The 12,045-nt window shown below is 34.0% G+C and overlaps 1 protein-coding gene across 2 annotated transcripts in view; it reads left to right on the top strand.

The window, feature by feature from the left end:
* Positions 1–12,045, top strand: part of AP-1gamma (adaptor protein complex 1, gamma subunit) — a 51,117-nt gene that overhangs the window by 22,112 nt on the left and 16,960 nt on the right. For both annotated transcript variants that reach the window (XM_072533077.1, XM_072533078.1), the window contains 6 exons: positions 292–368; positions 430–525; positions 882–1,061; positions 3,827–4,192; positions 4,248–4,594; positions 8,614–8,854. In XM_072533077.1, coding sequence (XP_072389178.1) covers positions 292–368; positions 430–525; positions 882–1,061; positions 3,827–4,192; positions 4,248–4,594; positions 8,614–8,854 — 1,307 coding nt within the window. The remainder of the gene's footprint in view (positions 1–291; positions 369–429; positions 526–881; positions 1,062–3,826; positions 4,193–4,247; positions 4,595–8,613; positions 8,855–12,045) is intronic.

Below are 12,045 nucleotides of genomic sequence, written 5' to 3'. Positions count from 1 at the left end.
GACAGCTGCATATCGCTTAACTTGGCCAAAGACCATTTCAATAGGATTTAATTCACAAGATACGGAGGAAGCTTTAAAATAGAAACATATTATGTAACATATTTATAAAGTTTTTATCAGATATGGACTTTCACTGAACATTTTTACACTCACTCATTTGAACACTCAAAATACTATTTTGAGAACGATTTCCGAAGTGGAAATTGAAACGTCAATAAACGTATTTTAACCTTTAATTGTGGCTTATTCCCATTTAAATAGAAATGATCGAATATCTCTTTTATTTTTTAGGTGTATTAATAACAGGAGTGACACTCATAACAGAGATGTGTGAAAATAGTCCTGATACTTTGAACCATTTTAAAAAGGTAAATGTTGTGTTTAACTAAAAATAGTTTTAATACATTTGTTTCTTTTTTAAATTTTCAGATCGTGCCAAATCTTGTAAGGATTTTAAAGAATTTGATTTTGGCAGGGTATTCCCCGGAACATGACGTTTCCGGTGTTAGTGATCCATTTTTACAAGTAAGTTCAGTATCTGGTATTTTTATTACCATTGTTATATAATTCAGCATATTGAAATGAAAGTTGTTTAAGACCGGTTTTTGTAATCGGCTTTTAAAGAATAATTTACTTCTTCCTTAGCGTTTTCCTTTTCAGATGTCACAGTTCCTTATTTTTCTCACACAGTCCTTTCACCTTATTCTTTTTCTCTACCTCTCTTTCCCTCAACTTCTAACAACTTAGATTTGCCGTCAGTTAATTTTATGTACAAAATCCTTCGGTGGGTTGTTATGCACTGTTGAAAAATATGACCAATGGTTGATTATGTTTTATATATCTTTTTAAATATACATTAAATTTTACATTTTTTGCCGCAGGTAAAAATATTGAAACTGCTACGAGTATTGGGAATCAACGACGTCGATGCCTCAGAAGCTATGAACGATATCTTAGCACAAGTAGCTACCAATACAGAAACCAGTAAGAATGTTGGCAATACCATTTTATATGAAACTGTTTTATCAATAATGGACATCAAATCCGAAGGAGGTCTGAGAGTAAGTATAAGTTTTTGTATTACTACAAATTTTAAGAACAAGTTGAGTTTCTGTTTAGATAAATTAATTGGAATTCATTGTGTATGACGAAAATTGTCACAAAGTCGTCCTCCTCATCCAATCATTAAAATTTATTATAATTTATTATCACTACAGTTGTTTCGGCTGAATAGGTTGAGGAGGGGAGTACCATTTATCTCAAGTTGGTCATTCATCATCATCATCAATGGCGCTACAACTCTTCGTGAGTCTTTGCCGCGTTTATTATTGCCTTCCATCTTTGTCGGTCCGGTGCCAGTAATTCCCATTGTCGCACTCCCATTGTCTCTAGATCTTCTTTGACTGCATCTTTCCACCTTTTTCTAGGCCGCCCTACAGATCTTCTTCCCTCTGGCCTTTCCCAGAACACATTGTTAATAAGGCGATTGTCGTTACTGCGTATCACATGCCCTGCCCATCTGAGTCTATTGGCCTTTATATATCTGACTAGATTTTCTTTTCCGAATAGAGACTAGTCATTCATAATTATATCTGTGTTTTTTAATTTGTTAATTTCCATAGATTCTAACAAAGATAGCTTAAGGCCTTTATTTTAAAAGTGAAGAATTTTAAATTGGTTATTAAACGAACGAATGATTATGATCTAGAAGGTGAAGGGCGTATGTAGAATCTGGTTTTCTAATATTGAAAACCCTTTAGTGTTTTGCTATTCGTTTCTTAAAAGTTCTACAAGTTTGTCCGATGTAAGTTTTTGGGCAGTCGCCACATTTAAGTTTGTATACAGCACTGTGTAAGTGCTTTTTCTTTGGCTCTTGTTGTTTTTAATATACAGTCGACCCCCGTTAATTCAAACCTGCGATAATTCGAACCTCTCTATAATTCAAAGTTATCACGAATTCTCTACAAAACTTTATATTTCGAACTAAATCAATACATTTTTATGCACTTAGTAATTTGAACGAAAAAAATCATTGCTATATAACAAGACGACTCGTTAATTCGAACTCATCGTCGTCCAAAACTCGACAATTCAAAGTTGCAGAGAGAAAGAGAAAGAAAGATTGTATGTGACTCTTTCGTTGGTATACAGATTAAAATTTTGTTAGTCATGAGTCCTAGAAAGTATAAATGTTTGACGATTGCTGAAAAGAAGAAGTTAATCCAAAAAGTAGAAGAAGGTGAGAAGAACATTGATGTTGCAAAAGAATTTAAGATTCCTCTGAGTACTCTCTCAACCATAATAAAGCACAAGGAGAAAATTAATGCTGCTCAAACTGCTTCTTCTTCTTGTGCCACTCCTATCGGAGATTGGAAATCATCAAGGCTATCCTGACCTTGTTTACAGCTGACCTAAAGAGTTCATTAGTGGTACAGCCAAACCACTCTCTCAAATTACGCAACCATGACATTCTTCTACTGCCTGGATTCCGTTTTCCTTCTATTTTTCCTTGCATTATATTTTGAAGTAATACGTATTTATGTCCTCTCATCAGGTGACCCAAATATTCGAGTTTTCTTCATTTGGTAGTTGACAAAATTTCTGGGTCTTTTCCTATCCTTCACAATACTTCAAAGTTTGTGACTCTTTCAACCCAACTTATCTTCAGCATTCGACGGTAGCATCACATCTCGAAACTTTCAATATTTTTTATATTGTTCTGCTTGAGAGTCCAGGCCTCTACACCTTAGGATTCTTAAGAAAAATTTCCTCATCTTTATAAAAGTGGCCCTGGCAATTTCGATACGTCTTTTTATTTCATTGTTTTGGTCTCCAGTTTCGTTTATTGAAGTACCCAAGTATTTGTAACTCAATACTTTTTCAATTTAAATGCCGTTTTTACTAATATACCGTTTATACTAATATACACTGCTGGAGCTGGAGTACAGGAAAAAAACTACTAAAGGTGAATTTCCTCGTCTGGAAGAAAGTCTGGTCATTTGGCTAAGACACTGTAGAGGACAAAAACTGTCTATTAGCGGAAACTTGTTGAAGGAAAAAGCAAAAGAGTTCGCGTCTACTATAAGCATCTAAACCTTTGTGGCAAGTGAAGGGTGGCGTACAAATTTCAAAAAAAAAAAATGGAGTTGTGTTTAAAAAAGTGTGTCGGGAAAGTGGAAGTGTTGATGATGCAGTTTGCTTAGATTGGTACGGTAAATTAAAGACCTTGATTGAAAACTATGATGCCCAAGACATTTTTAATACTGATGAAACTGGCCTATTTTTCAAATGTTTACCGGACAAGACGCTTACTTCTAAAGATAAAAAATGTCATGGGGAAAAACATAGTAAAGAGAGGTTGACAGTTTTACTTGCAGTAAATATGGACGGATCGGAAAAACTTAAACCTTTGATAGGAAAAGCAATGAAACCGCGATGTTTCAAAGGTGTGAAATCGTTTCCTAGTTCACCCCTTATACAAATTTTAGTCAATGATTTCAATTAAACTTAATTTAAAAACAACAATATATCGTTTACTTTATTATATAAAATAAATAATTGTTTATGCATTACTTCTTTATATACATGGTGTTGATTTCATAGGGATTTAGGGATTCATAAATACTCTGTATAGTAATGCAAAGCCCAATATTATAAGAACAAGAATTATAAGAAGAATACAAATTTGAAAAAATATATAGTACAAAGTGCAAAGTCATATTCTTCAATAAATTACATATTTTGATTCAGAATTGCGTTTTTTGTATAATATAGTATTATGTATACATTAACTGATCATTTATACTCATTGTGTTTATATTTTAAGGTATTAGCTGTCAATATCCTTGGAAGATTTTTGTTAAATAACGATAAAAATATACGATACGTAGCTTTAAATACACTATTGAGGACGGTTCATGTAGATACTTCTGCAGTTCAGCGACATCGGTCGACAATCTTAGAATGCTTGAAAGATCCCGACGTCTCGATACGAAAAAGGGCGATGGAATTGTCGTTTGCTTTGGTCAATTCTCAGAATATTCGGACGATGATGAAAGAGTTATTGACATTTTTAGAAAAGACAGATCCCGAGTTTAAAGCCCAGTGTTCCAGTTCCATAGTATTAGCGGCAGAGAAATATTCACCGAATAAAAGGTGGCATTTGGACACTCTCTTGAAAGTTTTAGTAGCGGTAAGTCATGTGATATATAAACAATGTGATATATAACAATAAATTAATTTTTTAGGCTGGTAATTACGTTCGAGACGATGTCATCAGTTCAACTATCCAATTAATTTCTGACAGCAATAGTCAGCAGGCCTATGTCAGTCTTCAGTTGTTTAAAGCGCTATCAGAAGACCTTCAGAACAGACAGCCTTTGACTCAGGTAGCAGTGTGGTCGATAGGCGAGTACGGTGATTTACTGCTTCAAGGAACTCAAGATGATGAAAATGGTGTAACGGTTCCAACAGAAGAAGAGGTCATAGAGGTGTATCAAAGACTGTTATGGTCTACTCAGAATACTGTCATGACTAAACAATTTACCCTTATGAGTTTGATGAAATTGAGCACTAGATTTAATTCTACTCACAAGTAAGTATATTATTATAATACACAAGGAAAAGTTAATTTCCTGTAGTTGGCTGTTTACTATACATCACAAAAAAGTTTTTTAGTAAAAAAAATCTTTTATAGAAGGTATATTTATTTAAGAAACTCGTTCGGGCTAAATCACAGAATGTTTGAAATAAATATTCCATCTTCAGTGCTGCTCTCTATATAAAAGGCTAGGACGACAAGTTACACTGTTTGTCCGGTAGGGTAACTACGCCACCTAGGAAAGAAATCTGATTTTGTTCTTGAAACTGAATCTGTTCTTTGTTAATTTATTGCTAACTAGCGGACCCGACAGACTTCGTTCTGTCAAATAGATTTGGAATATGACAGTTTATTTCTTTAATTCTCCTGAACAGAACCGTCACCATGATGATAGGGCGGTGTGTGAGGGTCAGCTCGGGTGACCTAAGTATCTTCGCTTCCAGAACTTTGGCCACCCTTTGGGACCCACTAAAAACCCGGACTGGGATATCTGCCAGAGGGCTTCAAACTAAGAAGGGAACTTAAGGTTCAAACCTGATTGAAAAATAATCTAAAGGGATAGTGGGAACCTAAAGGCGACAAATATTTATAAAGTGGGTGCTTCAATGACAAAACATAGAGATAATTAATTATTTATTATGATTATTATTAACATAGGGTTAATAACCGATGTAATAAAGAATAATGAAATAAGACGTATATAGGTACAGCTAAACAGATTTAACTGCAACGGTGACGATTTGACACGACCAGACACGACAGATTTTGGTTGATGCGGTGTTGCCTAATCGAATATTATTTTAGAGGTATTGATGTGTAATATTAATACTCCATCATTACTGTAATGAGTTTATAATTATATTTATTATCAGATCACTAATATAAAAGTTAAAATGTTGTGGGTAATTGATAAAATATGTTATTTGCTGAAGTTATTAGTCACAATCATTAAAACGAACTGAATGAATGGAAGTCTATTAAATTAGAAAGCTAAATTTGTTTCATATTGAGAATTGCGATATTTAGTTAAAACAAATTGTTTCCAACGGTTGTAGAAATAAGCTTATAAAAATAGATTCTCTTAGAACATCTTAGTTTTTAATATGAAAATTCAACAAACAATAACTATTTCACGAATTACGAAGTTATCTGACAACGTAGCAAACGCGCTAAAATTTATGCTCAATGTTAAGTATATGGATGTTTACGCTTCGGGTGCTTGCATACAACTGATTATTGGCTCCTCCCTTTATCGATGAAGTGACCTTGAACGTTGCAGTTATATCTGTTAAGTTATATTTTCGGAGTTAAAGCATGGAGAAGAGTTGCCAGAGAAAGGGGCGAATGGAAGATTGTTCTGAAGAAGGCTTTGGCTCATAACGAGCTGTAATGCCACTGATGTTGATAGGCATTTTCAGTAATCGCTTTATTGTAAATCAAATGAATCATAATTATTAACAAAAATCTGTTTTATTTTTATTGTAGTGCTTTATGATATATAATGTTTTTTGTTTGATTACCTGGTGAATATATAAACAAATCTGATGGTTTTCCAACACGGGAACAGGCAACATACAATTGACCATGTGAGAAACGTGGGTTTTCTAGATTAATACCACAAACACCTAATGATTGCCCCTGAGACTTATTTATGGTCATAACAAAGCAAGCCACACTGGAAACTGTAGTCGTTTAAATTCAAATGGTACATCAGTCGGAATCATTGGAATGCGTGGTATCAAAACGTCTTCTCCTTTATACTTTCCTTTCAGTATAGTTGCTTCTATCACGTTGTTCAATAATTTTTTTATCGCTAACCGTGTGCCGTTGCAAAGATGCGGTTGGTATATTTCTCAACATTATAACTACCGATCCAACCTTTAATTGAAGATTGTGAGGTGGCAATCCTGGTAAATCCAGTGAGTTTAAAAATTCAGGCGGATAGTTAACGACATCATCTTGGTTAGTAGCCGAATCAACTGATTTATATATCCTCAATTCGCCTGTAATTTGTTCTTGAATTTTGAAATTTAATTCATTTACATCTATGTTTTTAGCAGCCGATATAGCCCGTTCGCTCGACCAATCATGGTTTCTGTAATTTTGAGCAACATCTGGAAACACCTTTTGAATAAGTTCATCTTTTGATCGAGTTAACTGACAAAAACTTTGAGGAAAGTTAATGCAACCAGTCAAGATGTCTATAGGAAATTTGCCATTACCAATGTCAATGAGTTTTTTAGAGAATATGTTTCCAGATTGGTCATTTTGCAACTCGACACGCATATTCTTGCTTAAGTGTAATATCTTGACATGTTTCCACAAATTGGAGGACTTTAAACATGCATTGAGTTCATTAGCTGGCGTTGATCGTGGAATCACTGGCAATGTTTGACGATAATCTCCTGCTAATAAAATCATTGCACCACCAAATGGGTTATGATTGCTCCGTAGATCTTACCTGTTCCCGTGTTGGAAAACCATCAGATTTGTTTGTATATTCACCAGGTAATCAAATGAAAAACATTGTATATCATAAAGCACTATAATAAAAATAAAACAGGTTTTTGTTAATAATTATGATTCACTTGATTTACAATAAAGCGATTACTGAAAATACTTATATACGTTTTATTTCATTATTCTTTATTACATCGGTTATTAACCCTTATGTTAATAATAATAATAATAAATAATTAATTATCTCTATGTTGTGTCACTGAAGCACCCACGTTTAATATTTGTCACCTTTACGTTTCCACTATCCCTTTAGATTATTTTTCAATCAGATTTGAACCTTAAGTTCTCCTCTTAGTTTGAAGCCCTCTGGCAAACATCCCAGTCGGGGTTTTTAGTGGGTCCAAAAGGGTGGCCAAAATTCGTGGATGCGAAGATACTTAGGTCACCCGAGCTGACCCTCACACACCGTCCTATCATCATGGTGACGGTTCTGTTAGGAGAATTAAAGAAATAAACTGCCACATTCCAAATCTATTTAACAGAACGAAGTCTGTCGGGTTCGCTAGTAATTTAATATAAACTTTATTGAATAGCAATAAAGTTAAAATTGACTCTACATTTAGTTAGAAAATATTTGTATGGGAAAAAGATTTATGGAAAAGTTTTATTTTTATTTATTTTTTTATTTATAAAAGATTTTATTTATTTATGGAAAAAATTGCAGATCTATTTCTAAGTAATAACTGTATTAATGTTTTCTGGGAAATGTCAATGTTTTACCCATATACGGAGTGTAAAAATAAAGTTGTTTTTTCGTCTTATTTTGCCACCCCCTGTGGAATTTATTAAAAGGAACACACCTACATTGTTTAGACAACAGTGAGTGCTTGTAATTTAATATAAACTTTAAATTGACTCTACATTTAGTTAGAAAATATTTACACGGGAAAAAGAAAAGGGCTGTTTTAGGGTTTTCCCGGAAAAATTTTCGAATTTTTCTTGGTCCATGCATTGTTGAGTTATGCGCTTACCAACACATTTTGCGATTCATTTTTATATTATAGATTCATTCTACAAATTGATGATTCAAATATCTTTACTCGGAAATTTTACAAATTCATCAGTAATTAATTTTTTTGGCAACATTGCTAAAATATAGGTTACTGTAACTGAGAGGTACGGTTTACATGCATTTACATATACACTTATTATAACAATAAAATAAAGTTTAACAAACGTCAACGTTTTACCAAAATAAAATAAAATTGAATTAAATTAAAAATAAATCAAATTAAATAAAATTAAAATTAAATCAAATGAAATAAAATGAAATAAAATTGGATAAAATTAAATAAAATTAAATAAAACTAAATAAAATTAAATAAAATTATTTGCTGCTTGAGGAAACTGTAGTTGAGTTAATAAAGGCATAAAAGAGGTTTTTCCTTATCATATTTAGTACATTGAAAGAATATATCTGTGATAATTTTCACTTGTACTGTAAAAATACATTATCAATAAATCATTTATAATTTAAATTTTCATATTTTTAGTAAAATTCAGCAAATCATCAGCTCGTTCTGTTCGAGTTTGCACGTAGAACTACAACAAAGAGGCGTCGAGTATTCTCAACTGTTCGGTAAATATTCACATTTGAGACCGGCTTTGTTGGAAAGAATGCCTCCGATGGAGATAACACGAACGCAAACAGAGAATCAAACAAATGGAGACGTTAGCGATTCTGAACCAAGATCTAATGAAGATAGTCCTCAACATAATGTAAATAGTGATTCTGTAAGTAATTCGTTATTATTTAGAATTAATCATATTTTATCTGATGCAATTAAGTGTGTAAATTTTGTAAAAAAACTTGACCAGTGCTCGGGTGTTAGTGCACCCTTCCTAAAGGAAATATTCCAACGTATACTAATTTAAACAAATTAGGTAAAAAGAAATAGGAATAAGACTTACTCACAATCAATTTATTCTACCACCAACGATCGGTATCGCATACTATAATTTGCTATGCATCTTCAGGTCAACGGTACATAGAACTAAATGCTGAAAATATAATAACGCGTATTAGGGTGCTGACACTATATTACTCAGGAAATAACCTACCCCATCATTATAACGGAGTTGGATTTCTAGTTAACACAGCCTCAAACAAATTAGTAAGGAACTTCATGGCATACTCAGATAGGGCAGCACTACTACAAGTCCAAGCCGATCCTGTTAACATTATACAAATCTATGCACCAACCTTGGACAAGCCTGAAAATGAAGTAAAACAATTGTACAGAGAGATTAAGGAGTTAATGAAACTGATTTCAAAGAAATCAGTTTCATTAACTCCTTAATCCAGAAGAACCAGACACTTATAATTATATTTCAATGCGAAGGTAGGGCGAGGACGTGTTGAAGATGTCGTGGGTGACTTTGGCTTAGGAGATCGAAACGAGAGAGGTGATATGCTAATCCAGTTCTGTCAAGAAGAAAAATTAGTCATTGCGAATACCTGATACAAACTGCCACCTCGGAGACTACACCTGGCAGTCTCCACAACATACGCATGACATCATCGTAAGAAATCAAATTGATTTTTTATTGATTAATCAGAGATACAGAAATGGATTGCAAGGAGTAAAAACGTACCCTGGAACAGATATCAGATCTGATCACAATCCCGTTGTAGGAAAATTGAAAATTAAGCTTAAGAAAATTAAAAGAAAATCCATAAAGAAAATTGATATAAACGGCTTAAAACAACCTAACGTTAAACTAAAAGTCACAGATGAGGCAATAGCGGATATCACGGCAAGATCTAAACAACCGACCAGTATAGAAGACAAATGGAATTGTATTAAAAAAGCTATCGTAACCACCACCAAGTTTCTGATCGCTTCCCAAAATTACAAAAAGAAGAATTGGATGACCGACGAAATATTATCAATGATGGACGACTGCAGATCATTTAAAAACAAAGACCGAACCAAACATCAGCAGATTAACCGAGAAATACGAAAAGAGTGTCGCAAAGCTAAAGAACAGTGGCTGCTAGACAGGTATGCAGAAATGGAGGAATTGGAAGAAAAACATGACCATTTTAACATACATAAACTCGTTAAAGAAGTGACAGGTCATACAAAACCTGACAGTTCTAACAGTATTGTGAAGGAAAATAAATTAATTACTGATCCCAAGGATCTACTTCAACATTGGAGAAACTACACACAGCAACTATACTCAGACTAGAAGAAACTTTGAAAGTGAATATAAAAGTGAACCCTCTCCCAAAATATTGAAGTCAGAAGTTGTACGGGCAATCAAACAGAGCAAATGGGGAAAAGGCCCAAGGAACCAGGCCCAGACGACATATACATAGAGGTTCTAACAATGTTGAGTGAAGAAAATATAGACGCCTTGGTAGATCTTTTAAATGACATTTATGGGTGCGGTCAAATACCACAGGATTGGCTTCAATCAACCTTTATACCAATCCCAAAAAAGCCAAACGCTAATAGTTGCGACCAATTCCGAATGATCAGCTTATTGAGCCAGGTCCTAATACTCTTCTTAAATATAATCCACACAAGAATATACAACAGATGTGAAAGAGACATTAGCCCCACACAGTTCGGTTTTAGACAAGGATTTGGCACAAGAGAAGCACTTTATAGCTTAACTGTCCTACTTCAGAAATGCAGAGATCAGCAAAAATATGTCTTCCTATGCTTTATAGATTACCAGAAAGCGTTCGATTGTGTTAATCATTCAGAATTAGTAAGATTGCTCCAGGAACGTTCGATAGATGAGAGTGATCTTAAAATCATAAAGAACCTTTATATGAATCAAGTGGCATCTGTAAGAGTAGGACTGGAATCTACATCATATTAGAAAAAGGTGTCGTACACCTTTTTCTCAATCGAAAAAGGTGTACGACAGGGTTGTGTCCTGTCACCCCTCCTTTTTAATCTTTACTCTGAAACGATTTTCGATAGAGCCTTAAGTGACACTGCAGATGGAATCAAAATCAACGGACAGACTATTAGTAATCTTCGCTATGCTGATGATACAGTCATAATAGCTGATAGCCAAGAAGCGCTACAACGACTAATAGATAGACTAAACACTGAAGGAGAACGACTGGGCTTGAAGATTAATATAGACATGACGAAGGTAATGGTCGTTAGCAGAACACGAAATATGCAATTAAATATAAGAGTAAACAATAAGAACATCCAAAAGGTCTCCAAGTTCAGATATCTCGGTAGTTGGATAACTGAAGATCTAGATCCAGACATAGAGATACGTAGCAGGATTGAGCAAGCCAGAACAGCATTTACTAATATGAGAATCTTGCTAAGCCACAGCAGCCTTAACTCAACGCTTCGATATCGCTTTGTAAAATGTTACATTTACTCCATACTGCTATATGCTGTAGAAACCTGGATCATAAAAGCCAATGTGATTAACCGATTGGAGGCCTTTGAAATGTGGGTATTTAGAAGACTACTTAAAATTCCCTGGACAGATCACACAACAAATGTTGAAGTATTAAATCGAATGGGCAGAAAACGAGAATTGCTTCCAATAATAAAAAGAAGAAAAACTGCTTACCTGGGTCATATATTTCGAAATTCCAAGTACCAGTTCTTAAAGCTTATTCTGGAAGGGAAGATAGAAGGAAAACCGTGCATCGGAAGAAAGAAATACTCATGGCTTAAAAGCATAAGGGATTGGACAAACCTCGATGCCCATGCACTCTTTAGAGCCACACAAGACCGAGAGAAGTATGCCAAAATTGTCGCCAACATCCACTAATTGGATAGGGTAAGAAGAAATGAATTTAATGTAACAATTAAAAAGTTTGTATCAGAAACTCAAAAGATCAGATTTGCAAATTCATCCAAATTAAATAATTAATACAATAATCGAAAACGACAATTATCGGTGTGTACCGATCCTCAATTATAATAGGAGAC

This window comes from Diabrotica undecimpunctata, chromosome 5 (assembly GCF_040954645.1).
Source record: "Diabrotica undecimpunctata isolate CICGRU chromosome 5, icDiaUnde3, whole genome shotgun sequence".
NCBI classification, from domain to species: Eukaryota; Metazoa; Arthropoda; class Insecta; order Coleoptera; family Chrysomelidae; genus Diabrotica; species Diabrotica undecimpunctata.
Note: the sequence above shows the minus strand (reverse complement) of the source record. Positions and strands in the feature narration are given on the sequence as shown.